This window comes from Tauraco erythrolophus, chromosome 17 (assembly GCF_009769465.1).
Source record: "Tauraco erythrolophus isolate bTauEry1 chromosome 17, bTauEry1.pri, whole genome shotgun sequence".
Lineage (NCBI taxonomy): Eukaryota > Metazoa > Chordata > Aves > Musophagiformes > Musophagidae > Tauraco > Tauraco erythrolophus.
In genome coordinates this window covers 17,590,802-17,617,557 of record NC_141481.1, presented here as the reverse complement: position 1 = coordinate 17,617,557, position 26,756 = coordinate 17,590,802, and the positions used below count along the sequence as shown (strand labels likewise).

The following is a 26,756-nucleotide window of genomic DNA, read 5'->3' as shown; positions in this document are numbered from 1 at the left end:
AATAGTGCTGTAGGTCAAGCTGATATGAGAGTTAACAACTTGCAGGCTTGTGAATTCAGTCCGGCTTGAAAGTGGGGAAACGTCTCTCTTCCACAGTATTGAGGGAACTGACCTGTGCTCTGATTGGTAAATAAATCATGGAATCATAGAATGGTTTGAGTTGAACCTTAAAGACCATCCAGTTCCACCCCTGCTGCCATGGGTAGGGACAACCTCCACTACACCAGGTTGCTCAAAGCCTCATCCAACCTGGCCTTGAACACTGCCAGGGATGGGGCAGCCACAGCTTCTCTGGGCAACCTGGTCCAGTGCCTCACCACCCTCAGAGGGAAAAATTTCTTCCTTAGATCTCATCGAAATCTCCCCTCTTTCAGTTCAAAGCCATTGCCCCTTGTCCTGTCACTCCACGCCCTTGTCCAAAGCCCCTCTCCAGCTTTCCTGGAGCCCCTTTAGGCACTGGAAGGTGCTGGAAGGTCTCCCTGGAGCCTTGTCTTCTCCAGGCTGAACAGCCCCAACTCTCTCAGCCTGTCTCCATAGCAGAGGTGCTCCAGCCCTCGGATCACCTCCATGACCTCCTCTGGACCCGCTCCAGCAACTCCATGTCCTTCTGATGTTGGAGGCCCCAGAGCTGTCTTGCTTACAAAAACCTGGTGGTGGCAGCTTGCTGTGCTGTCTGACATCAGTGTTGCATTGTATGGTTCTGTGTGATGGTGTTACTGGGCAGCCTGACCATGTGCCCCCTCTGTTTCAGGTGCAGGAGAAGCTGCTGCTGTCTGCGTGCCACCTGCTCGTCTCTTTAGCGACCACAGTGCGACCGGTGTTCTTGATCAGCATCCCAGCAGTACAGAAGGTGTTCAACAGGATCACGGACACTTCTGCTCAGCGGCTCCCTGATAAGGTGATTTGTCTCAAATGTGAGGAATGTAGATTAGGTGTCCTTTGGAAGCTGTGCCTCATGTCTTACTGTAGTGAGGTATAACCTAGAAAAAAAAGAAGGGGAGAGGTGGAGGCAGCAGTTGTCTCTGTACTGTGGGTATCCAGGAATCCAGTGATACAGTTTGTCAGTAATGATCTATTTCAAGCAACAGCACAAGGGAAAAACACAATTGCACTTCTTAAATCTTATTCCTGTCTCACTTGCTGACAGTCACTGATTCTGCATCATCTTTACATTGATCAGACACATTGATTCTGACATCCAGAAAGAGTTTTCTGTGAAGCTTAATACAAGCATTCCACATACCTCGCTCCGAGTTAGTATGTGTGTTACAGAAGTGCTGAAAAGCCACAGTGGAGGCTGGACACAGGTGTGCTGTGTACAACTCTACACGCTTGTTGTGTCAGCCGGACTAGGAGTAGCGGAAGTGGCATCATCTTTGTTTTAGGCATACAAAGAATGGAGACTCACCGTTGCAGGGAAGGGCTGACAGAGCTGGGAGCTGCTTCCAGCCCCTGAGTGATGGAGCTTTGCTCCTCTCTTACCTTGCAGAGCTGCCAGCTCTCACTCGGGCTCACCTTCTGCTATTGAACTCTCTCCTCAAACAGTGAGTGCTGCTGATCATAGAATCATAGAATGGTTTGGGTTGGAAGGGACCTCAAAGACCGTCCAGTTCCACACCTGCTGCCATGGGCAGGGACACCCTCCACTACACCAGGTTGCTCAAAGCCTCATCCAACCTGGCCCTGAACACTTCCAGGGATGGGGTATCTACAGCTTCTCTGGGCAACCTGTGCCAGTGTCTCACCACCCTCTGAGTGAAAAATTTCTTCCTTAGATCTAATCGAAATCTCCCCTCTTTCAGTTGAAAGCCATTGCCCCTTGTCCTATCACTACACACCCTTGTAAAAAGTCCCTCTCCAGCTTTCCCGTAGCCCCTTTAGGTACTGGAAGGTGCTGGAAGGTCTCCCTGGAGCCTTCTCTTCTCCAGGCTGAACAGCCCCAACTCTCTCAGCCTGTCTCCATAATGTCATGGACAGCTGTAAAACGTCACTTCGCTCCAGGGCTGTTCTCTGGCACGAAGCGAGCAGCAACCGTGGCAGAACGTGGTCTCTTTGCTCAGTGTCTCGTTGCTTGCAGGCCCAGGTGCTGGTGTGCAGAGCGCTGTCGAACGTGTTGTTGCTGCCCTGGCCAAACCTCCCAGAGAGCGAACAGCAGTGGGCAGTTCGCTCCACCAACCACGCCAGCCTGATCTCTGCCCTCACGAGGGAATACCGCCAACTAAAATCCAATGCCATCTTGCCACAGAGGAAAGTGCAGCTGGAGGACAGTAAGTACCGAGCTTCTTGGGCTGTGTTCTGTCTTCCAACGGTGCCAACTGCCGATGCACATCATGAAATTGTTTTTCTTACAGTTGTTTTGGCTGAGAAACTGTGTTTAGCATATAGGGAGGACACGTAAGGAGCAGTATGTGTTTTCTTTCTTTCTTTAGAGACCCTTCTGTGGGTGTGTAAAGGGCACTCTCACCCCAGGTTGCCTGTAAACTCTTCCATCAAAGTGTCTTCCTCAGTCGTGCAGGGAAGGTGGGATCTAGTTTGTGATAAAACTTTGAACAGCAGGGGTAGAATTGGGAATACTTAACAGCCTGATGCTGGACCCTGTAGCATTAGAAACGTTGACTGGAGGCAGCATTAATGAAGATGGTGGTTATAAAAATTTAAGGGGGAAAATAAGAATTTCTTCCAGATTTGGGAAGTACTGTAGAGAGTTTATGTATGTAGGAGGAGAGCCCTGGGCTGATGGGGACCAGGGGCCTTCAGAAGTTTCTCTGGATGTTTTGGGATTGCTTTTGGGGTTTTTTTTTTTCAGTTGGTTGGGATTTTTTGAGAATCACTTTAAAAAACGTTTAGAAATACGCAACCTCACAGCTTCTGACAAACCTGACACATACTGGTCAGCGGTGTACAGGGAGGGAGCGGGCAGAGGGTGGTTTGCTCCTCCCAAGGACAGTATCAGCAGACTGCTCACATGGGGGGAACTGAGCCAGAGAAGTTCTCCCAACATTGGGGTTACCTTTTGCAGCGATTGTGTATCGCTCCAGTTGTTACTTTCAGAAACAGAAATCTGCAGTACATTTTGCTGTCATAACTTGCTGCTTTTTTTCTTGGCTAGTGTTTCTTTAGCTTATTGTAGAGAATGTTTACAGTTCCCCACAGCCTCTGCACCTAGTAGCTGAGCAGTGGGTGCATCTGTAGGGCAGTAAACCTATATAATTTAAGAAAGCAAGTAGCCACAGTGACCTAATTGAACCTGTTTTAATGTTTAAAACGTGAACACTCACTTGGAAATGTTTTTGACTTCAACCTGGCTTTGGTGTATATGCTGCCTTGTAGGTTGTTTTATTACTGTGTGTGTGAACTTGATTTCTCTTCATTTCTAGCCTCTGATTAGTAGTTTTGACACATGCAGGAAGCACCACCTCTCTTGTTTTGCAGCCAAAGTGATCATCCATCAGACGCTCAGCGTTTTAGAAGATATTGTAGAAAGTATCTCTGGAGAATCCACCAAGTCTCGACAGATCTGTTATCAGTCGCTGCAAGAATCCGTGCAGGTCTCGCTAGCCCTCTTCCCAGCTTTCATTCATCAGTCAGGTATAACCATAGGGCAGGCTTTAATGCTGTGAGTAGCTTTGTGACCTACTGGTGACATCCAAAGGCCATCAGCGCAGAATTGTGGTGGTGGTCATGGGAAACGTGTGGGTTTGCTGTGCCTAAGTGTAATGTGAGTCTCTACTTCGAGGTGGGCTGGGCTGAATCAGAGCAGGAAAGGGAGATCTCTGCTGTCTAGGATGCAGGCTTGAAGGTTTGTCACACTTCCAGAAGATGGAGATGCCTTGTGTTGTGTTCAGCAGTGAAACAAGAACGGAGCTGATCCTGACCATGAAAGAAAGCTTTGCAATACCCTGCCTGGCTATGTTTGCTGCTTACATTCTCTCCAGAAGTTTGAAGACAAACAGGAATAGATCTCATCAGATTAGGTCAAATGATGTGGGTTGGGTTTTTTGTTTCCCATGTAACGGGAACGAGAAGGCTCCCGAGATGTAACGAGAACGGGAAGGCTCCCAAGGTGCAACCAGGACTGTTGCTTGGCAATCTTGTGGCCAGCAACTTAACATTTTGGATCATATCAGGGTAGCTCAAACACCCAGGACTACAGCAGCTTCTCTCATGAAGAGCAAGGCATTGCAGGAAAAATTCTGGAGCTAGGTGGGATTTTCTCAGTGAAGCGAGCATGGGGGAGGCAAAACAAAGTCGAAATGCAGAAAGGATCCAAGACAGCGAGCTGATGGTGTGACTCCAGTGAACTGTTGTCTTCAGAACAGGCAGGCAGCCTCATGCAGTTGCTATTTATTGGCTATAAAAGGCTGTATGAAGGAGTTGAGCAGCTTCAGTTTACCATGGTTATTCAATGAAACATGTTGGGACTGAAGAAGAATTAGCTGCGGTGCTGATCAGCATAACCACACACTGAAGATAACTTCTGAAGTTAGAAGGATCTTTTCAGTTCCTGCCAAAAAAAAGAAGCTGGGTTCTGTCTCCTGGCCATCCCAAGCTGTGTAGCTGTTTTGGATTTCCTTGTGTTTCCTGTTAACCCTGTAGGAGCAGTGAGCAACTGGAGAACGGCCCAGAGCTTTCTCCAGGCCCTCTGTGTGGGCAGACCAGACCAAGAGCCTTGCTGATAGTATTGCTTTTGTTCTGAGTTGTTTGGTGCTGGCTGCACTTGTCATCCCTGGTGGCTTTCAGAAATGGATGAACAATCTTTAAGCCCTGTAAGAAGCAAATCTTGCATAGAAGACTTGTTGATGCACTTGAATGTCACCTTTAACATGTTCTTTTTACTTTCCTGTTCTTGTCTTAGATGTGACAGATGAGATGCTGAGCTTCTTCCTCACGCTGTTTCAAGGACTGAGGGTGCAGATGGGAGTGCCTTTCACTGAGCAGATCATACAGACCTTCCTAAACATGTTCACCAGGTGTTGTCCCGCATTGATCACTTCTTTCTTATCCCTTAGGATGATTCGTCTTAGTCAGCTGCTCACACAAAGGGCCCCTGCCCCTGAAAAGCGTAGTGTTTCCAGCCCCTTTCAGTCCAGACTTTTGTCATGTCCCAGGGATAAATCTAAGGAAAATGCTTCCAGGTCTGGAGTCACCCAGCCCATGCACATCAATCATGTAGGTCATCATGCAATTTCAGCTCTCCCACGGGCTTTCTGGAAGTGTGTGATACTGAGTTGGAGTCTCACATTGCCTGTTAGCTCCTACCCAAGACCTGAGGGTACCCCAACAATCTCTCAGGCTTTTATTGGGGAAGGGGGTCTATCAAAACCGAGCTCCCTTTGGTGGCTTAGTGTGCTTGGTCTGTATTAGTTGAGCAAGTTTAGAGGCACTACCTGCTTTCCTTTAAGTTAGGCAAGCATGCAGATCTCCGGGAAGGTTCCTATGCAATGATTCTGTTTTGGTCATAGGGAGCAGTTGGCAGAGAGCATCCTCCATGAGGGCAGCACTGGCTGTCGGGTGGTGGAGAAGTTTCTGAAGATACTGCAAGTGGTGGTACAAGAGCCAGGCCAAGTGTTCAAGCCTTTTCTACCCAGCGTCATCTCACTGTGCATGGAGCAGGTCTACCCCATCATTGCAGAGGTAGGGCTGTCCTCACGCGAGGGGAAGGGAAGGCATTGCTGGGGGGGTGGGAGCAATTAAGCTTTTTGCTTGCCAAGAGCTGGAAATGTTAGTCCCTGGGCAGGGTGACTACGCAGTGGGAACTGGAAGCGGCGTGGGTGGAGGATTTTGTCAGGAATTGTAAGAGGCTAAAATTACAGACGTGCTCAAAGCAGGAGGTAAAACTCAAAACTCGATGATGTGTTCTTAGCATGATCCAACAATTGCTGAGTTTGGTGCCTCCCTTAGGAGAAAATACTTTGCTCTGGTACCTTGGCTGCAAAGTGCTGCCCTGGGTGGCCACCTGGCAGGGTGCTGCTAGAGTGGGATCCAGGGGATGGGTGGGATTCCAGCACAGGAGCCCACTTTGAGTTGTTCCTTCTCCTTGCTTCCTAGCGCTCATCTCCTGATGTAAAAGCTGAGTTGTTCGAGCTGCTTTTCCGGGTTCTCCACCATAATTGGCGGTACTTCTTCAAATCGAGCGTGTTGGCTAGTGTCCAAAGAGGAGTAGCAGAAGAGCAGATGGAGAACGAAGCACAGTTCAGTGCCATTATGCAGGTAACTCAGCGATTGCCCAGAACCCTTTCTGCGATGGAGCATACGCCGCTCGTGGCGGTGCATGAAATGTGTGGCCGATGGAGATCAGACCATGTCTTGAGTGATGTCCTGCCTTCAGGAACTACTGAAAATCAAAGTGCTTGTAGAGTGCTCTTGCTGAGGTGCTCACAAAGCACAGTGCCCCAGTGCACGGGGAAGCAAGCAGTGAGGAAGGAATGTTAATTCCTTTCCATGCCTCATCTTGCCTCTGGACCTAAAAATATATTACTGACACTGACCCATTTACTTCTGTTACAAGTCTGGTGCTTAGCCCTGGGACATACTGTCAGTGCAGGAAAGCTTTCCTGAGACCAAGATGTCTTTTGGTTTATATGGGCTTGTTCTATGCTGTACCACAAGATCTGGTAGAGAAGGTCAGTGGGGTAATATCTTACAGGCTTTGTCCTGGGCCACAGAGAAGGCAGAGGCAGTATGTCAGCATGTACACAGAGCCAGCAAATCTTTAAGAGTAACAGACTGTATTTCACGTGTTACTTAGGTCAGAGCTGGCCAGATGAGTCCCTGTGCAGTTCCTAGAACTGTCCCCAAAATGCTTAGTAAAACTCAAAGTAAAATCAGCAAAAAAAAAATCAGCCTCCTAATGTGTTATCAGAGTACCTGGTGTGGGGTCCTTCATCAGTGTGAACAGAAGCATGCTCGCACCATGTTCTGCAGCCTCGGAGTAGGGCTTGCTCCTCCGAGGGCAGCGAACGCCGGAGCAGAGGGCTGTGTGCTCAGACTTCAAGTGGGAGGACTTTTTGCAGAGCTGCCCCATCATGGAGGGCTTGTGGAGTCTGGGTCCTTTCTGGTCCATGAGTGAGGAGGGAGCTCCTGCACTGCCAGAAACCGTATTGATGTTTCTCTCTGGCCTTTCCTAATCTCAACATCTTTTGGTGTGAACGAGGCCCAAGCTGGTCCCTGTGCAGGGCTGTCCGAGCATCTGTCTCTCCTGTAGCAGTGTCTTTCTTTAAACATTCTCCATTGTGAGAACAGCCAGTGTTTTGTGTTGAGGACATTACTAGATTGTGTGCTGGTTTCCACAGGAGATCCAAGTCCAGAACTGGCTTAGTCTTGAAGGGACTTGGGCCTTTTGTGACCATCTAACAACAAACGGCTGATATGGGAAAACAAACTCCTCTGTTTGTGATGCCTTGGAGCAGCAACTGGGAAAATTCTGCTGCCTGCCTCTGTACAGATCATACCTCATCTGTACAGTGTTTCAGAGGAGCTCAGGGTGTAGAAGGTGTTTTGTCACCAAGTCTGTGCAGGCCTCCCAGACTAGTTCAAGGGGGTCCAGCAAACTTTGTCCCTAAGCTCTTTGCTGCTTCTGTAACGTGCAGGCCAGCAACAGCCGAATCCTTCAGGAGCAAGCTGCCTGCCAAGGGAGCTGTGCTCAGCGCCTGTGTTCCTCTTCGGTGCAAGCTTGGCCCGCCTGTTCCCAACAGACCCAGCGCAGCAACTGTTCTGCAAGGATATGAGCATGTTTCCACCCAAGTTTCTTCGTTCCCGTTGGTCTGGCAGCAGCACAATTGACATAAACAACTGCTTCTCTTTGCACTGAGAAGCAGCAGAAGGTCCCAGGGGTTTGTTCTGGTGTCAGATGTTGTTGATAATGCCTGGTAGATCTGATATTCGTTGTGATACCAGTCCCCTTCCTTCACCTCTGCTTTGTTCGCAGGCGTTTGGCCAGTCCTTCCTGCAACCTGACATTCACCTGTTCAAGCAGAACCTCTTCTACTTGGAGACGCTGAACACCAAGCAGAAGCTGTACCACAAGGTGGGTCTTAGGTGACCAGTGCGTGCTCCATGCGTGGCAGTAGGTGGGTGCCCTTCTGAGACTTCTTTTAAACGTCTTGGAAACAGAAGGCTTTTATGCTGCAGCCTTTGGTTGCTGTGATCCCGATGGACACGTTGCTGGTCAGAGCGGCGTTACCACGTCCCTGATGCTGCTGCAGTGGGCACAGGAGAGATCCCAGCGCTGGTCAGTCAAAGCCAAGCCTTGATGTGTGCCCTCCTGTGACAATGAGAGAAAGTGAAGAACATGCGCAGTGACTGTGATTTGTCTGAGGAGGTAGAAACTGGGATCATCAGAGGGACAGTAGCAGATCCCTTCCATCCTTCTCATCTGGGTCAGCAGCCTGGTATCTAGTATTTAACACCCGGTCACTGCCAGGTGATGGTCTCCATAGCTGTTGTGTAGGACCCATGCTCCAGACCCTCTAGTTCAGACCAGTTAGCTGCTGTCATGAAGGATTAGAGCTGGAATCCAGGGTCTTGCCCTTCTGCTTAGCCTGTCAAAGCAGAGCCTTCAGGGTCACATCTGTGGTGACAACTGAAGGACAGCCCGTCACGTTAGCAGCTGCCTGTTGCAGGCTTTTCAGGCAGCTGGCCAGATTCCCTGACTTTCAGGAGCGCTGTGCAGGGCCAAAACTGGCTGGAGTTTGACTGGGACTTCATGCTGTTTGCTTAAATACCAACGCTTAAAGCTTGGGTCAGACACACGATGTGAGTGTGGCCAAATTCACTGTTAACTTTAAAGCTGACATTAACGTAGCTTATTGTAGCCGTTTGTGATCTCAGCTTGGAAAATGATCTCTGGGCTCCCAAAACCTCGCAGACCCCACTGCTGGTGTTGAAGCAGCCCTGCACAGCCATGCCTGGTCTGACCCTGATGAGCTTGTGCTTCTGAAGCACTTTGCTGGCTGCTGTGGTCCCTCTTGTCAGGAGGGTTGTTGGTGTGAAGACACCTAACTGTGTGTTTCTCTCCCTGTGCAGAAGATCTTCCGGACAACCATGCTGTTCCAGTTTGTCAATGTGCTACTCCAGGTGCTGGTCCACAAGTCGCATGACCTGTTGCAGGAGGAGATTGGCATTGCCACCTACAATATGGCCTCAGTGGACTTTGATGGCTTCTACTCAGCCTTTCTCCCCGAGTTCCTGGCCAGTTGTGATGGTGTGGACTCGAACCAGAAAAACGTGCTGGGAAGGAATTTCAAAATGGACAGGGTAAGAAGGGGAAACGCTGCAGCAGAGCACCGGTATTCCCTGGATGCACCGTGTTTTTCTCCTAGAACGTGCTGGCAGGCAGCCCTGAGCCTCCCAGGGCAGTGTTTTGAGGCAGTGCTCCTTTTGTTGCAAACGCTTCCCTACTCAGCAATGCCTGGCCAAGGAATTTTTTCTCTGTAGGCAGCAGAGCTGCCATCTCATCTCTCAGACAGCTGAACACTGTGGGAGTTAGGGAATATGTTTCCTGGAGGAAGTTTTCACAGGGGTAGACTGATGTTTTCTAGAGTGGGATGCTCGGATCCTTGCCAAAATCTCACTGCAGCTGCTGGCCAGATGTTTTGGGGGGGTTACACTGAAGACAACAGTAGAGTCCCTGCAGTGGCTCACAGTTCTTTCAATCTCCTCCTATAAGTGTGGAGCAAATGGAAGGTCTGTAACCTCCCCATGGAATGTCCTGGCTTCCATCCATGGAGCTTGCTGGTCCATTGAGTGCTTCCTCTCCCATTGGGGGATGGAGGGGATTTGAAACCAAGCGTGAGGGTAGGAAATGGAGCCTTGGGAGAATCACTGGACTCTAGAAGGCATTTGCTCTGGCAATCGGCTGGCCTTTGTCACGGGGTACGTGGTGCCCAGCAGCCTTGGCGAGAACGCAGCGAGCAGTTGTTGGTACAGATGGCCACGTCGTGACCATCCACACAGTGCCTGCCTGCCGGTGCCATGGACAGAGCCCGGTTCTCTGCAGTCAGCTCTGCATGGAGCCGCTCTGGAGCTGTCTCTGCTCCTTGGATGTGGGCTGCAGAAACAGGTTTCCTGGGCTCAGGCTCTGGGGGAAGGGGCCTCCTGTTGTTCTCGTGTGTGAAAATACACGTGGGTGGTTGGCCCCCTCGGTTCCTTTCTGCTCTCCACTGTGAGGCGGTGCCTGCGGGTGTTACTCTGTTTGCAGTACAACCTGGTGTTCCATCTCTTCCAGGATCTGCCATCGTTTACCCAGAATGTGCACAGGCTGGTGAATGACCTGCGTTACTACAGACTCTGCAATGACAGTTTGCCCCCTGGAACTGTGAAGCTATAGTTACTGCACTGGACTCGTGTTTGGATCACTGTAGGGGACGGATCCCTGTTTCGTTTCGCCGCCACCTCCTCTCCTCCCCGGTTTTGTCAGTACTGCAGGACGCGGTGTCTTGCACATGGGCACATCTTCTTGGATTCACACACCACGCTTCCCTCTTTTTTTTTTTTCTTCCCTCTTCCCACCTGGAAGGCCACCAGCTGGAGTCAGCACTGTCTGCAGGATGTGTCTTAACGCCCGACCCCGGGCATCTCGGCTGTACGGAAAGTCCTCTCGCTGGGCTTCGGTTCTACTAACGTAGCACTTTGTTGCGTCCAGAGACTTCTGTGGAGTTGTCTTGAGAGATCATGTGCGTATCAAACGTGAGGCAGAAGCGCCAAAGACTACTTCAAACATTTCTACCTTCGTGTCATTCCACCTTCCTGCCCCTGCCCGGCTCTCAGAGGAGGAGACTCGTGATGTTGGGACTGTTTTGGCACTTCTGTCACTCCCTTTGTTTTTAAATTGCCTTGAAAACCTCCCTGCTGTTGGTGGGGATTAGAGACTTTTTTGGTGTTTTTTTTTTTAAACGTTTTCTCATCATTCCATTGTGATACTAAAACGACATGCTTAATGGAAATAAAGTGCTTACTTTGTTGTTTTAAATAACTCGGTTTAGTTTCCTTGTAGGCCTGTCTGTCACCAAGCTGTTCCGCTAGATCAAAATGCATTTCGTGCTGCCGGCAGCGATCTGCAACTTTTCCCTGTGATCAGGCAAGAAGACAGGCAGCAGCTGCCTGTCTGGGTGCAGAAACACCGTGTCCAGGCTCTCAGTAAGTCCAGCAGCTCCTGTAGGGTGCTGTACTGAGCTGGTGTAAATCAGTGTTGGCTGCTTTCTCCACTCTGACAGGTTTACCACCTGTGTTCCCTGTTACCTGTTGTGGTGAGCTGTTTATTCCCTCCAGCAGACTGTTGCCTGAATTGATGGAGAGCAGGAAGAAAACCTCTGAACGTTCATGGTGTTGCGTCACAGGAGACCTGAGCTGAAGGCCAACCACTGGCCGGAGTGACCTGACAGTGGCATCTGAGCATTTGGTTAAAATCCCAGTCCCTGGTCGGACAGGACCGGGTTTTGTGGAGCTTGTGAAACTCTGATCACGCAGCTGGGAAAGATTTTTCTCTGAAAGGTAGCTGGTGTCGAGTGTTACAACTGCAGAGAAGTAACTCTGATTTGAGGGTGGCTGCATGGTGGGAGCAACACCGGTCGTTGTGAAGGGTGCAAGGCTGGAGGAGATGTTCTGCCACATTCATTTAGATGTAGACTTGAAATGGGACGGCTGCGTGTGGAGGCCAGGAGGTTTCAGGGGTGAGTTGGAGTGCAGGAGCACTTGCTCCATGGTTCATGGTGCTACAGTTTTGTGAAAAACAACATCCTGCAATGCGCGTGTTTGCTGTTTGGAGATAACATTCGCTGTTTGGATAACCTGTGTGCAGACAGAGCCTCGCATCCAGCCTGTCCGAACTGGGACCAGTTTGATGTTTGAGCTTCATGCCTTGCAGCATGAGTTGAAAGTTGCGTGTGAACCAGCACCAGAACTTGCCTTGCCAGCTGCAGTCCTTGCAACTGAGGGCTGTGAACTGTTGTCTGTGGAGGTGATGGGGGTGTGAAGACCAGCGTGGAGGTGAGTGACAATCTGGCACCAAGGGATCTCCTTGAACACCACCAGGCTGCAGCGCTCCAACCTCACCGAGCTCCCTGCCAGCCCCAGCCTGCACCAGGAGCTCTTGGAGTAACTCGGTGTCACTGTCTGCGCTTGAAACTGAGTCCTTGGCTTTCCTGATGGTAATTCGGTGTATGAAAACGCAGTGCAGGGTCCAAACCTCTCCATGGAGCCTCTCCCTCCTCCTGAGCTGCCACCTTGGTCACTCACAGCAGTTCTGCCCTGCTCCAGGCTGCAGTGGGGAACAGTGTAGCTGTCTGTCACCTCCTCCACCACCAACCACCCTCGGCTGTGGTTCCCTTCAGAGATGGGCTAAGGGGATGTTGTCTCCCACTGGCACAGCTCCCTCCCACCATGGCTCTCCGGGCTGGTGGTGCTTCTGTTTCTTGCAAAACGTTTGGTTGACAGAGGGTGAAAGTACATGTTTTTCCCTTGATCAAGGGCAGGAGCTGGAAGGTGGCCAAAGCCCAGGCTCCAACCTGCCACCCCTTGTGCTAAAAAGCCATTCCTCCATGCCAGCTGTCCCCTGAAGCACTGAGCTGGCTGCAGCACCCCGGCCTGCTGGATAAGTGTCGAAGGGCAGCTGGTTTGGGTGTATCTGGCTGAGCTAATCTTCCCTTAAGAAGCCTCTTCCTCTATACCATCACCCCAGATGCTGGAGGGGGGCCTTTTCCTGCCTTTGGGTGGGCGGTGCCAGCAAAAAGTCAATTTTGCAGAAGCTATTGATCAATCTGTTTGCCCATGGGGAACCCATGTCGGATGTTTCTGCAGCAGTGCTGCGCACAGAGGGTCCCCAGAGCCCCCGTGTCCCCCCAATCCAGGCTCTGGCTGGTGCTGGGCCCCCCCTTCCCAGCATGTGTGGGCTCCTTGCACCTTGGGGAAGCAGGAAGGAAAGAAGAAAGGAGATGGGGACCAAGGAGCCAAATGCATGTTGGAGATAGGCTCAAGTCCAGCCTCCCCAGGACCCCCAGCTCATTAATGGATTAGGGATATTCCTTGAGTCATTCCAGTTATCACAGGTTTAGAAAATAGGCTTGAGGCGACTGGGATTTTCCATGAACTTGCAGATATTTTTAACAGCGGTGTTTGCGTCAAGCTGCTCTCCCAGGAGGTGTCTCAGTAAAGAGTGAGTTCCCAGCACGGGGTTTGGGATGGGGCTGTCTGTACAAACCAGACCCTGGAAAACTGAGGCCCCACACCCCTGCCCCCAGGGCTGCCCCTCAGCAGCTCCATCACCCATTTTGGGCTGAATTAGGGAAAGTTTGAATCTGATCTGGAGCAAGTCTGTGAAGAGGAGCATCCCAGGGAGCTGTGCCCCTTGCTGCTTTGTAAACTCCCTGTCTTTCCAGCCTCCTGGCAGGGGTGAAGGAAGGGGCCCTGGTGCCTCTGTCCCTGTCACCCTTGTGTTCCTGTCACCCCTCCCTGCTCCCCCCAGTCTTCAGTGATGCTTTAAAGCAGAGGGGCTCCCACCTGGGATGGGGGAGCCTCTGCGACCCCCCTCGCCCCCCATGGCCTTGCACCCCTTTCCCAGCACCCACTACACGTCCAGGGCAGCACCACGTCCCGTGGGGAGGGCACCCCTGGGTGCTCCCCACTGTGCCCCTTCATCAGGGCCGGGGGATCCATGGGTTAACCCAGGGTCTCTCCTCGCCTGGACCATCAGGGGCAAAGCATGAAGGAGGTCTGGTTTTTGGCAGGGGCTGGGTCACACCGCGGCTCTGCTCCCACCGCGGCGGGGCTCGGGGCTCGCTCCGGGCCGGGGATGCCCTGTACCGGGATGCTCCGTGCCGGAGCGGCGGCCGCCCGCTCCCGGCGGCTGCTTTAAGGGGAGGGACGGGATCCCGACCCGTCCCCGGGCTCTCCCGGGCCCTTAAAAGCCTCCGCGGGGCGGTGGAGTCCCGCCGCGGCCAGGTTCGACCCGCCGGCCCCGCCATGGGCTCCCTGGGGCGCTGCCTGGCCCGGAGCCTGCTGCGGGGGCAGCCCGGCCTCCGCCGCCCCCCCGGGCCCCGCTGCTACGGCTCCGGTGAGACACGGCCCCGTCCTGCCCCTTCCTCGTCCTGTCCCTGGGGGCCCCGTCCCTATCCCTCTGCTACCCTCAGCCCCTTCCCTATCCTGTTCCTGGGCACCCTGTCCCCATCCCCATCTTGCCCCCGTGGTACCCACTGTCCCATCCTCCCCCAGCACCCCCGGTCTCCCAGCACCCCCTTCCTCCACCCCAGGGGAAGGACCCCCCGGCAGGGTGTCCAGCTCACGGGGTCATTGTGGTGCGGGTCAGTGCTTGGGTCTCATCCCACGCGTCAGGATGGTGCAGAGCCTGGATGTGCTGGCTCCCCTGGCACCATCCTGTGGGTTCTCAGGGGTTTGGTGTCCTCAGGGCCAGGATGGGGCAACCCCAGCTCCATCCCCAGAGTGGGATCCGTGCAAAGCCGGGCCATGTCCAGCAACACCCAGAAAAGTGGGTGAAATTGTGAGGTCTGCCCCCCCTGGCACCAGGGCTGGCAGTGAAGCTCCCCAACTTGGCGTCCTCTCTCTCCCTTCCTCTCCTTCCTGTCCTGTTCCTCCAGCGGACGGGATGCGTTGTCCCTTGGGGCACTTGTGTCCTCTGCTGCCAGCACAGCTGTGGCAGGGCCAGCTGTGGGGGCAAGGAGGGTGATGGCAATGCCAGACCCTGCTGTCCCACAGTGCCACCACCAACAGTGATGCCGGACCCTGCTGTGCCACAGTCCGCGGGTGACCCTGATGCCAGACGCTGGCATCCCACAGAGCTCGATTTTGCTCTCCACCAGCGGATGGCTGCGACCAGGGACATGCTTTGTGCCAGGGCTGGTGGCCGGCTGCCCGCAGGCAGGGGGAAGCACCCAAGGCTGGGCAGGAGCAATGGCTCACGGGGTGGCATACACAGCCTGGTCACTGGGACATGGCAGTGTGGTGTGCTTGGCCAAAACCAGAGCCAGCTTGTCCCACACTGGGTTAAAGAGTGTTTCCTGGCCATGGATGTGTCCCCAACACCTGTCAGGGCTTTGCAGTGTGTCCCTTGGGTCCCTGCTGGGACCCCACCAGTCTGCAAGGCACAGCTCGGGCAGGGAGGGGGACACAGCACGGGGATGGGCATGGGGTCACCCTGTGGCAGCTGCTGCCCTCTGGGACCGAGCAGCAACCCGTGGTGCCCTGGGAGCAGCTTGGGGTCCTGCTGCCACAACCTGTACCCATGTCTGGTGGTGACACCAACGTCTCCCTCCCCACACAGCCCCCCCAGAGCTGCAGGAGAAGACACTGGTGCTGGTAAAGCCGGACGCAGTGCAGCGGCGGCTGGTGGGGAACGTCATCCAGCGCTTCGAGCGGCGCGGCTTCAAGCTGGTGGCCATGAAGTTGCTCCAGGTACCCAACTCCACCGAGCTGCCACCCGTCCCCCCGGGCAACCCTGCTCCCCGTGCCCCGCAGCCAGCTCAGGGGAGTGCCAGGAGAGGGGTGTCAGCAGTGGGCACCGGATGGGTGTCCTGGCCGTCACCCCACGCTGCCATCAGGCGGACCAGGGTCTCCTGGACAAGCACTACCAGCAGCTGCGGCAGAAGCCCTTCTACCCCGAGCTCCTTGCCTACATGACCTCGGGGCCACTGGTGGCCATGGTGAGGAGCTGGGATGGGGGGTTTTGGGGGTCTTGAGGGGGTCCAGGGGGCTCAGGCGTCCCCTGTCCTGCAGGTATGGGAGGGCTACAACGTGGTCAAGTCCACGCGGGCCATGGTGGGGGACACCAACTCAGCAGCAGCGGCAGCAGGCACCATCCGGGGGGACTTCAGCATGCACGTCAGCAGGTAGGGGTGCGGGGCAGGTGGTGGGGCCAGCGGTGGGACCCCTCGGCCACGGCACGGTCCCCGTCCCTGCGCAGGAATGTGGTCCACGCCAGCGACTCGGTGGAGACGGCCCAGCGGGAGATCGGCTTCTGGTTCCAGCGGGACGAGCTGGTGGCCTGGGAGAGCGGAGACCGGGACTACACCTACGGGCCCTAGGGTGGCCCTGTCCCCCGACCCGGGCAGGACCCCCCGGCCCCACAATAAACCCCAGTGCCTCCAGCCATGGTTCCAGTCTCCTCCCTTGGATGCCACCAGCAAGTGCTGGGGGACACTGGGAAGTCCCTGAAGGACACTGGGGTGGTACTGGGAAGCTCTGGGAGACATTGGGATGTCCCTGAAGGACACTGGGGTGGTACTGGGAAGCTCTGGATGCACTGGGATGTCCCCAAGAGCACTGGGGAGACACCGGGAAGCTCTGGGAGACACTGGGATGTCCCTGAAGGACACTGCGGTGGTACTGGGAAGCTCTGGGATGCACTGGGATGTCCCCAAGGGCACTGGGGAGGCGCTGGGAAGCTCTGGGAGACAGTGGAATGTCCCTGAAGGACACTGGGGTGGTACTGGGAAGCACTGAGATGTCCCCAGGGGGCACTGGGGCCGTACAGGGCAGCTCTGGGGGGCACTGGGCTGTCCCCGGGGGGCAGCAGGAGGCTCCGTGGGTCACTGGAAGAGCCCGGGGTGTCCGGGCTGGCCGGGTGTCACTGCAGACACCGGGCGGCGCTGTGGGACGCCGCTCCAGCCCCGCGCCGTTGCCAGGCAACGCGCGCCGACGCCTGCGCATGCGCAGACGCGGCGCAGCCCGGGCGGGGACTACAGCTCCCGGCATGCTCTGCGGCGGGTCCCGGTGCCGCCGCCGGGGGATCTGCCATGGCGGAGGCCGCAGCAGCGTCCCGGCAGCCGCCGGACGTGGACACCGACGACTGCCTCCGCGAGTACCGCCACCTCTTCAGCCCCGACATCCTGGCGTGAGTCTCAGGGCGCTGAGGGCTGCGGCCCGCCGCGGGGCCTCAGCTCGGGGCGGCGGGCGAAGGGCCGCGGCCCGGGGGGCACGAACTCCGCCGCCCGCGGGCTGCGCTCACCGGCGCCGCCTCCACCGGGGGCCGCGCCGGCGCTTGGCTCTGACCGTCGCTTTGTTCCCGCAGGGGCCAGGTGGCCTTCATCACCGGCGGCGGCTCGGGCATCGGCTTCCGCACCGCCGAGATCTTCATGAGGTGCGGGAGCCCGGCGGGGGGGGCGGCGGCGGTGCCCGGGGGCATTGTCCGGCCTCCCTGGGCGCCGGCGGGACGGAGGGGAGGAAGGCTGTCCCTCCCCTGAGGCCGCGGCGGGGGGAACAAGGCCTGGGAGAGGCGGGGTGCGCAGCCGGGGGCTGCGGGCAGGGATGAGGGCAGCGCTGCCACTCCCGGCTCCGGTGGCTCCGGTGGGAGGCAGGACCGGCCCTGGCACAGGGGTCCGGGCTCCGGTGCCCCATGACTCTGCACCTTTCCGAGTGCCGTGACCCTGGAGGAGCAGCGATGTCTCCAAGGCTGTTGTGCCACCTCCTGCTGCTCACCACCCCAGCTCCCGGTAATGCCCAGAGGTCTGGGATGGCTGTGAGGAGTGGGCACCGTGCGGTCCTTCTCACCAACCCCTTCTCCGCAGGCACGGCTGCCGGACCGTCATCGCAAGCCGGAACCTGCAGCGGGTGTCGGAGGTGAGTCTGCAGGCTCCAGCAGGACAGGCAAGCAGAAGGGAGCACTGCGAACACCTGGAAATCCTTCTGCCCTCTCGTCTGGGTGGAGCCGGGAGCCTTGGGAGTAGTGGAAGAGGAGGAATGGCTCACCCGTGCCACCCTGTCTGCTCCTGGCTTGCAGTGCTTCAGCACCAGCAGGCAGCAGTGATGGGCAGGATGGGTGCAGGTTTAGGGTGGGCTGCACCTACTGCACCTCGCAGTAGAGCTTAGTTAATCATGGAACTTGCTGCCTTCCCCTGCCAGCTTCCAGGTGTCACATCGCCTTTTTGTTGATGAGACAGAAAGAAACAAACCGCGGTAGAAGTTTGTCAGCAGGGAAGTGGCAGAGCCCAAGGTCAGAATTGAATCTCAGTCGTGAGTAGGGCAAGACCACCTTGTCCAAGGGTTACCTGGGTTGAGGGGAACGCTGAGCCCCAGAAGCTCAGTTGTACCATGTCTTGAGATGGAGGGGAGGATGCCAGTCTGGAGAGCAGTGGCTGAAGACGGGCTGTGGCTGCCCTGGCGATGGCTGGGCAGAACAAACCCCCACCCCTGTGCGTCTGAGCTGGGGTTTGGCTGGTCACAGTTTCCGTTCCTCACCTTGGCGCATGCTGCAGTCTCAGGCTGAAAGCAGCCGTGAGAGCGAGCTTTGTGGCAGCTGCGTGTGGACTTCACTGAAATAAAGATCAAAATTAATGCTTGGGAGTGAGCCGGCATGACCCAGCTGCCTCCTGGAAGGGGGTCAGTGCTGTCATCTGGCATCTGTTCCTGTGCCAGAAAACAAGCTGCAAAGCTCAGCAGCCTTTTAGTCCTCAGGGGCTGGAGCCTTCCGAGCACGCAGGGGCTGCTCTCCCAGCTCCTTGATGCCCAGCGTACGTGTGTGCGAGTCGCGGCTCGAAGCTTCTCATGGAAGGGCCCGGTGAGCCCCAGCAGGAACGCGGAGCAGTGCTGGGTGTTGTGCAGGGTTGCTGCTGGGTTTGCACATCCCCTGAGATAACTTAGTGGGGAGAGTCATGTTCTTCACGAGCGCCTCAGGGGGACAGAGACCCTGGCAGCTGCTGGTCCGCGTTTGCCCTTTGCCTGCTGACGTTTTTTGGCTCTAAAGGTTCTGGGCTCACGCCAGAAACGCCTTGTTGATGTCCAACCTTTGTACTTGCCCTGCAGAGATGTTGCTGGGGATGTGCTGTGTTGGTGACGGGCCATGGAGGTAACCGGGCTTAGCGAGTTGTGGCCTCAGGGCCAGCCTGGCCTTTGGTTGGGACACAACTGGAGGAGCTTTCTCTGGCTACCCCAGGGTGCTGCCGGGCTACTGGCCGTGTTTAGGCAGTTCTCTCCCCTGCCCCCAGTGTTTGCTGTGTGCTGACAGGGATGTGGCTCCTGCCTCACTTCTTGCTTGCCTGTTACGAGGTCTGGGTCTAACCTTTGCTGAAGGAGAGACTCTCAGAAAGAATCTCACCTCTCTGGTTTTTGGGTTTTTTTTTGTAGGCTTCTAAAAAGCTGGTGGCAGCCACGGGTCAGCAGTGCCTGCCTCTGTCTGTGGATGTCAGGCAGCCCCAAACCATTGTGGCAGCGGTGGATGAGGCGCTGAAGGAGTTCAAGCGGATTGACATCCTCGTTAACGGTGAGCTGCGGGAGCGGGCAGGGGCCGGATTTGGCACAGGCTCACTGTTGGGAAGGGCGTTTGCCTGCATGGGGTTTGTGTTTGCCTGGTGTGTGGCTTATGCTGCTTTGGCCTGGGAGAGTCCTGGCAGCCCCTGAGAGTGCAAAGAGATTGGTCTCAGATGAAGTGAGGACCTGTTCTTGATGTCTGGTCATCTGATCATCCCCACTCTCACTGCACAGCACCCTCCTGCCCTCAGGCTGGCTGTGCTGCTGGACACCCAGAGCCACAAGCTCTTTATCCCCGTATCAGGGCTGTTTCCATGTGCTCTCCAGTCTACCCAAATAGTATCACTCACCATCCCTCTTGCAGAAGTGCCCTGAACCTGCCCAGTCTCTCCTGACCCCATCCTGACTGTGCCCTCGGCTGCTTGTTCTTCAGGTGCTGCAGGAAACTTTCTGTGCCCAGCCAGCGCCCTGTCCTTCAACGCCTTCAAGACTGTGATAGATATTGACACCATTGGCACCTTCAACACCTCCAAAGTCCTCTTTGAGAAATATTTCCGGGTAAGTGGAACTGGAGCCAGAGGACTCGCTGGAAAAGGCTCCTGGTAGGCAGGGGGTTAGTGTCAAACAAACCACGCTTTGCTCCTGAGAAACTCAAGGAAGCGTGGAGGGCAGAAGGGAGTGCAGCACCTGTGTACCCGAGGCCATGCTGCTGTGCCTCTGCCACCCACCCTGCTCAGATCTGGTCTGTTTCCTCCCAGAGATGGCAGCCCCTGTGCAGGAACTGGGAATCCTGCCTGTCCCTAGCCCTGGGGATTTCACTGTTGTGGCATCTTTCTGTGCTCTGCCACCTGCCTGGGAAGAAGCTGTGTTCTGCTGCTCCTTTTCCAGCTCCTCTGCTTTCCCTTGGCCTTTGCTTGTCTTGGCATCTACTGCCTCCCTGGAAGGGCCTCGCTGGCTGCCCCGGCTCAGCGAGGCTGGGTGGGCAGTGCTGCCCCAGTGATGGGTCAGCAGCACAGAGATGGCTGTGCCCATGGGTGATTGTCCCTCCTAGCCCAGCTCTCTTCTCCCACCACTCTCCTACGTGACCCCCTGTGCTGCTCTTTGCCTAACACCACATCTCCTTTCCTTCCCCAGGACCACGGTGGGGTCATCGTTAACATCACGGCAACCCTGAGCTACCGAGGGCAGGCCCTCCAGGTGCACGCTGGTGCTGCTAAAGCTGCCATAGGTACCTAAATGCTCCTTGCTGGGGCTCTGCGAGCCATGTGGGGCCAGTAAGGAAGCCGGTTCTTCCTGAATATTGGGATGAGAGGATATCCATGGGAGAGGTGAATATGAATCAGTGTTGTTACTACATGCCTGGGTTTGGGATGAGGCTCTTTTCTCCCCCGGGCTTGCTCTAACAGGGCCCTTTGCTGTTGGCCAAAGTCTCCTGTGGCGTTTTGTCCCCCCAAAAGTTACCGGAATGGCTCTAGTCTCCGTTTCTCATTCCTGTTGTAATCCCTTCCCAGATGCCATGACTCGTCACCTTGCTGTGGAGTGGGGACCCAACAATATCCGAGTGAACAGCTTGGCACCGGGGCCCATTACAGGCACCGAGGGGTACCGGCGGCTGGGTAAGGCAACCAGGGGGACTGTCTCTGCCGCAGCAGAGGTTTGCTGGCATCTGTCTGGGAGGGGACTGTCACAGGCCACCAGTGCCACGCAGCTCGTGGGGCGTGTGATGTAGCTGGGGCCATTGCTGCTGGCATGACAGTCCTCAGCTGGCACATCTCTTTGGAGGAGCAGCCCTTCCCGCATCCTCGGTACCTTGTATGATTTTTCTGTCAGGCAGCAGCTTTTTGTGCCCTCTGATGCCATGTTGTAACGTGCTCCCACAAAGCTCAGCCTGACCAGCTGCCTTGCCTGACAGTTTAGCTCTTAAAGTGCGTCAGCAGAGTGCTGGATCAGCCCTGGAAGCCTGGAAAGCTCCCCGAGGTCCTGTCTTGAACTCACTGTTCCAGTACAATTCCAACCACTGGGCTTGAGCTCCCCTCCTTTAACCCTCTTCTCAGGCCTTTGTCTCTGGGCTGTCCCCAGGGCTGTGCCAGGATCTCATCTGGGTTCCCCGGGGCTCTCAGCAAGCCCCGTGCCAGTGGTGCTGCAGTGCCTGGCAGGCCGTGGTGGTGGGCAGGTGGTCCTGTGGTACTAGCTGACTCTTTCTTCCACCGCTCGTAGGTGGGAAATTTGCCGAGGAAGCAAGCCTGTTCGACACAATCCCCCTCCAGCGCGCGGGGAACAAGACGGAGATTGCCCACAGCACGCTGTACCTGGCAAGCCCCCTGTCCTCCTACGTGACGGGCACCACCCTGGTTGTGGATGGCGGGAGCTGGCTGACCTCTGCCAACAACTTCCCCGCCTTGCTGGGTATTGCTTCATCCTCTGCTAAACTCTAGGTGACGTGCATTTCCCCCTCCGTGGGATTAGAGCAGGGCTTGCGTCAGGAACCCTGTTGCCCCATGGCTTAGGGGCACGGCTGCCATGCCAGTGGGTATGGCGTTGCCTTCTTCAAGTGCCTTGGTCCTCTCGTACCGGTACCAGGCTCTGCCCCTCCTGAGGCAGCTGCGTGGCACATGTGGTGTTGGGGAAGAGGGGGCAGACTCTGGGTGTCAGGGTCTCTGGGTGGGGGCAGCCAGCCCAGGTCCTGACTCGGCAGCGCTTCTTCTCAAGCCTTCCTCTGCTTTTGGGAGGCTGAAGCAGGGTCACCCCCCATGCTGTCATCAGAGCAGGCATGGAGCAACATGGGGAACAACGCCAAGTCCTTGTGGACAGTCCTAGAGATGACTTAGGAAGGGCAGGAGAACTTGCTGGGTTTTGACTCAGCCCGCAGTTGGTGCAGTACTTCTTATCAGTCTTGCTGGAGGATGCTTGTCCTGGCACCTCTGAGTGTCCCCTGAAGCAACGTGGTCATAGAATCATAGAACGGTTTGGGTTGGAAAGGACCTTCAAGACCGTCTAGTTCCAACCCCCTGCCATGGGTAGGGACACCTTCCACTACACCAGGTTGCCCAAAGCCTCATCCAACCTGGCCTTGAACACTTCCAGGGGTGGGGCAGCCACAGCTTCTCTGGGCAACCTGGTCCAGTGCCTCACCACCCTCAGAGGGAAGAATTTCTTCCTCAGATCGCCTCGAAATCTCCCCTCTTTCAGTTCAAAGCCATTGCCCCTTGTCCTGTCACTACACACCCTTGTCCAAAGCCCCTCTCCAGCTTTCCTGTAGCCCCTTTAAGTACTGGAAGGCTGCTGGAAGATATATAAGTGATGCCCCTCTTCTGTGTCCCACCAGCAGGATTGGGCACAGAGAGTCCCACCAGCCTCTGCCTCCCCTTCCTTTCATGGGTTACTGCAGCGTGTCTTGTGTTGCGGTTGAGCCGCACGCAGGACTCGCTTTGGCTGCGTACGTCTGCCGAGGCGGGAAGGGAGCCGGCGCCAGGTTCCAGGGGCCTGGTGCCTTCTGAGAGAGGGGTCTCCATTCTGCCCCTCTCCCCCTGCCTGGGTCCTGCCTGGCAGCCCCAGTGAGCAGGGCAGGCCCAGGCAGGACTGCGTCCTCACCTCGCGGCTGTCTTGCAGATTTCTGGGCTGCAGGAGCAAACCAAAATCAATGATGGACAGCCTGGGATTGACCGATGGACAGAAACGTGACCCAACACTGCTGCTCTGGGACACCTCGCGGTGACGTCTCCCAGCGTCGGAGCCGATAGCTGCCGCCTCCGATCAGCGGCTGGCGGCAGTGGTGACGCTGCCAGTGCTGCCTCCGCCTGGGAGAGGGAGCGCTGGGGGTGCTGGGTGGGAAGCAGGCCCACCCCCATTCTGCGCCGTTCCTTTCTTCTGAGCTGGCACGGCTGAGGACGCAGGGACAGCATGGGACGTGCAGGCTGCGATGTTCACTGTCCATTTGTGTCTCCTCCGAGTTGCTCTCCAGGCCTTTCCCGATCCCAGGGCAGTGTCAGCTGTGGCTATCCATCCTCTTCCTCCCCTCTCCCCCATATCAGCTTGCGAGCTGCCCAAGCCCCCCGGCGGCAGCTGCTTTTTGGAAGAGGGGAGTAGCTCAGCCTGTCCTGGGTTGAGATCAGCCTTCGTGCTGGGGGCACCTCTGGCTTGGCAACGGGAGCTGGCAGCTCTCGGAGTGGGGAAACAAGGACCAAAGAGGGGGAAATGGCTCCGTCCCCTCCGGGGATTCCTGGATGGAGCAGCAGTGCCCAGAGCAGATGCAGCTGGGCTGTCCCTGTCCCAGGAGCAGAGGTGGTGTGGGGTCGGAGCCCACCGGAGTAGTGCTCTGTGCTGCTGTGGACCGTAGCGCTGTATCCGTCAGGAGCCTGACGTGTCCGGTTGTCTGTCTGCTCCCCGTCTGTCTGTCGTGCCGGTCTCGTGCTGTCTCCTTCCTTCGTACAGACGCTACAGCTGAGGGTAAATCCAGTCCTGTCCAAGCACGGTGCTGAGCTGACGAGCTGCAGGGACCGCACCGGGTGTGCGCCGGGCTGCCCCGGTGCCGGAGCCGCGGGGGCACACACCGCTCGCGTGCAGCGGTCTCCTGCTGCCGACGGCAATTTTTTAAGCTTATCCCGAATTCCGTGAAGCTTGTTTTCCTACATGATTGCATTTACTACTTGATTGTAGACTTGCCAGGTTTGCTCCTTCCTCCAGGCCACAAATAAAGAACTTTCACCCCGAGCCGTGACACTTCTCGTCTGTTTGTCCGTGCAGGGGGTTGATCCTGCAGCCTCTGACTGCTGGGAGCTTGGGAAGGTTTCCTTGTGCTCCTTGTCCTCTTGTGAGCTGGCAGTGGTGACAGCAAGAGCTTTAGGAGACCGAGTCATGTCTTTGGACGCAGAGCATCGCTGTAGTAGATCACTGCTGCACGAGCAAAGCCAGCAGATCCTGGTGGTCCCAACTGGGCCCCGAGGGAGCATGGAAAACCGCTGTTCCCGCTGACAGAGCCTTGTGTGGCCCCGTCCTTGGCGGCTGTTGGGCCCTGGCACCCCAGACTGGAGGTGCTTGGGGACCTGTCCCCTCCTTGGCCTCAGCTGGCCCTGGGGAGATGGTTCCAGCAGCCGTTGGGTCCCTTGGCAGAGGTGATGGGGAGGTGCTGAGGGACTTGGTGGGAGACATGCCAACTCCTTCAGAGGGGATGGGGATGTGGCCCTTGGACAGGGGTCTGGGCATCGTCCTTTGCCCAGGTGTCTCCTAGGAATTGCCTCCAGCTGCAATATCCCTCTTCCCAGATAACAGGGCAAGTATTTTTTCTCCTGGAGAAGGTACTTGTGTGATGTTTGTTGGTCCTGGCTGCCCAGGTGCAGTCTTCTCCTCTCCAACCTGTCCCCCTTGTTCTGGGAGGGTGCACCTATTTAACTGTGTCTTGTGTAACCACAACCGAGCGGGTTGGGGACTGTCTGTCCCTGTGTGTAGGGACAGACATGGTCCCTCCTGGGGGCTTAGCTTTAGCCAAACCCCTCAGTGAGAGCATGGGGGGCACAGAGACGCTTCACAGGCTCCAGGGGAGAACCTGTGCTGGGACCTGGTGACCTGGGACAGAGATGGAGGGAGAGCCCTGCACCCACGAGGAGCAAGGTGAGGCTTCCACCCTCCCTGAGGCAAGAAGTGCTGCAGGAGAGGCAGCCTGGGAGCTGGTACCAAGCCCAAGCTGTGTCACGAAGCTTCGGGCTCAATGCTGAGCGGGGCTTCCGGCCTGGCCAGCATGGGTGCCACCCCAAACGGTGAGGACAGAGCCAGGCAGAGCTGCCCGTGTTGCCCACCAGTGTGCAGAAACCTCAGTGGTGGCCTCAGGCTGAGCGGCGGTCGGGGGTGTCGGAAGCAGGGAGAGCTCCTGCACAGGGGCTCGGGGCTGTCCTGGCTCCGTGACCACTGCGGGAGCGGGGAATGCCACAGGGCGACAGCCTGGCCGTGCCCCTCCAGCCCCAGGGGTGCACCATCCCCCTGCCCAGCCGGGGCTGTGGCAAGAACAGACGGGAAACTGGGGGAATTATTTATAATGCCGAGGGGATTTGGCAGGGGACTGTTTAGGCAGATGTTGGTCCTCCTGCAGGACGGACAAATGAGCCCCCTCCCGCCCCGGTGAGATTTGGGGATGGTTACGATACGAAAAAGGATTCGGAGCTGAGATTTCCGTCCTTTCTATCACCAGCCTGATCAGATGGGAATGTTTTTTCCTCCCTCTCATCCAGGGACACTGCCGAGCTCCAGCTTTTGTGGCGGAACATGCCAGGGCTCCCCAGCTTTGGGAAAGCCGCGCTGGGGGGGACACATCGTGCCCCAGCCAGGCTTGTCCCGAGACACCACGCACATCCATGGCCTGGGCAGCCCGGCGCTGAGGGACCCTGGGCCGGGTTACAGCACCCAGGGGTGCTCTTGCTCATCAGGGTTGCTGCTAATTAGAGCCGGGGGTTGTAATTCCATCTGCCTGCCCAGCTCACGGGTGTGTTAGCGGGGTCGCCCCAGCATGTCCCATGGGGCTGATGGCTGGATGGTCCTGGCAGTGCTCCTTCCCCACGGCTGTTTCCACGCGGCGGGCACCGCGGGCAGCTGGTTGTGCCAGGGCGGCCAAGGCCGGGCACAACCAGTGTCTGGTGATGCTGAACTCCCGTAATAGGCTGGAAACATCAACAGCTGCCTCGGCAGAACCTGTGGGTTTGTGCCCGTTACCGGGGGCAGAGGGCGGGGGTGGCAGACCCACCCCGGGTGGGGGTCGCAGGGGCGGCTCGGCGGGGCGTTCGAAGCTGGGGGGTGCGAGGGGCACGGGGAGGCTGGCGGGGGGCAGTGTGGTGGCGGTGGGGTGCGCAGGGCCTGGGGCACCGTGACCCCGCGGTGGGCTGCACGGGGCCCGGTTTCCGGTGGTCCCCGGTGCACCGTGCCCCCCCTCCCCGCCCCACTCCCGTAGAGGGCGTAGGCCCCGGTGCACGATTTGCCCCCCGACGGGTGCGCAGCCCCCGGTGCCCGGTGCCCCCCCCCCCCCCTCCCCGGGAAGGGGATCGCGGGCTGCACGTGCCGCCGTGCCCCATCCCCGCCCGCTCCGCTCCGCGCGGCTCGCGAGCCGGGGCGGGAAAAGGGGCGGAGCCTCCGCACGGCCTCGCGCCGCGTCGGGGCGGGGGGGGGGGGGGGCCACACTGGCGGACGCCTGACGTCACCGCCCTGGCTACCGCAGCGGCTACCGGGGCGGATCTGGTGGTTCGCCGCGGGCTGTCCCGGAGCGGCGGCGCGGGCGGGCGCTGGGGGCGTTTCTCGGCGCCGCCGCCCCTCCCGTCCCCACCGCGGGGAGGAACCGCGTCCCGCCGGCGCTCGGAGCCGCCGCTCCCGGGCGGCGGGGCGGGGCGGGGCCGGCGCCGCCTCGCACAAAGCCGTGTGCTGGGCGCGGGCGGAGCTACCGCTGGAACCGCACCGGTGTCGCCGCACCGGTACCGGCACCGCCCCGCCGGGCGGCCGCGATGTGAGGGGGTGATGGCTGCGGGGCATGGCCGCCGGGCAGCGGCGGGGCGGGCGGCGGCGGCGGGCGCTGAGCGCCGCCGGTGAAA

General features: G+C 57.2%; 3 protein-coding genes across 6 annotated transcripts in view; all 3 read left to right on the top strand.

Moving 5' to 3' along the window:
• Positions 1-10,945, top strand: part of XPO6 (exportin 6) — a 55,989-nt gene extending 45,044 nt beyond the window's left edge. For 3 of the 4 annotated variants that reach the window (XM_086621923.1, XM_086621922.1, XM_086621921.1), the window contains 9 exons: positions 752-898; positions 2,078-2,267; positions 3,433-3,588; positions 4,856-4,970; positions 5,463-5,634; positions 6,049-6,210; positions 7,928-8,026; positions 9,025-9,255; positions 10,226-10,945. In XM_086621923.1, the coding sequence (XP_086478049.1) occupies positions 752-898; positions 2,078-2,267; positions 3,433-3,588; positions 4,856-4,970; positions 5,463-5,634; positions 6,049-6,210; positions 7,928-8,026; positions 9,025-9,255; positions 10,226-10,327 (1,374 nt within the window). In that variant the 3' untranslated portion in view covers positions 10,328-10,945. Of the gene's footprint in view, positions 1-751; positions 899-2,077; positions 2,268-3,432; positions 3,589-4,855; positions 4,971-5,462; positions 5,635-6,048; positions 6,211-7,927; positions 8,027-8,130; positions 8,414-9,024; positions 9,256-10,225 lie in introns of those variants that run through there. The other variant, XM_086621924.1, reaches the window with a different exon arrangement.
• A 3,011-nt stretch (positions 10,946-13,956) lies between these two features.
• NME4 (NME/NM23 nucleoside diphosphate kinase 4) lies at positions 13,957-16,031 on the top strand. The gene is made up of 5 exons (XM_086621960.1): positions 13,957-14,047; positions 15,272-15,402; positions 15,549-15,650; positions 15,724-15,836; positions 15,911-16,031. The coding sequence occupies exons 1-5, from the start codon at positions 13,957-13,959 to the stop codon at positions 16,029-16,031; spliced, it is 558 nt and encodes a 185-aa protein (XP_086478086.1).
• A 711-nt stretch (positions 16,032-16,742) lies between these two features.
• Positions 16,743-23,728, top strand: DECR2 (2,4-dienoyl-CoA reductase 2). Its single transcript, XM_086621951.1, has 9 exons — positions 16,743-16,840; positions 17,018-17,086; positions 17,514-17,565; positions 19,069-19,204; positions 19,625-19,749; positions 20,326-20,419; positions 20,703-20,807; positions 21,409-21,597; positions 22,801-23,728. The coding sequence occupies exons 1-9, from the start codon at positions 16,743-16,745 to the stop codon at positions 22,833-22,835; spliced, it is 903 nt and encodes a 300-aa protein (XP_086478077.1). The 3' UTR covers positions 22,836-23,728.
• Positions 23,729-26,756: the final 3,028 nt, after the last annotated feature.

Coding starts and splice junctions, on each gene's coding strand:
- NME4 (XM_086621960.1), top strand. CDS start 13,957: ATGGGCTCCCTGGGGCGCTGCCTGGCCCGGAGCCTGCTGCGGGGGCAG. Junction 14,048..15,271: donor GCCCCGCTGCTACGGCTCCG/GTGAGACACGGC, acceptor CTCCCCACACAG/CCCCCCCAGAGCTGCAGGAG. Junction 15,837..15,910: donor TTCAGCATGCACGTCAGCAG/GTAGGGGTGCGG, acceptor GTCCCTGCGCAG/GAATGTGGTCCACGCCAGCG.
- DECR2 (XM_086621951.1), top strand. CDS start 16,743: ATGGCGGAGGCCGCAGCAGCGTCCCGGCAGCCGCCGGACGTGGACACC. Junction 17,087..17,513: donor ACCGCCGAGATCTTCATGAG/GTGCGGGAGCCC, acceptor CCTTCTCCGCAG/GCACGGCTGCCGGACCGTCA. Junction 17,566..19,068: donor ACCTGCAGCGGGTGTCGGAG/GTGAGTCTGCAG, acceptor TTTTTTTTGTAG/GCTTCTAAAAAGCTGGTGGC.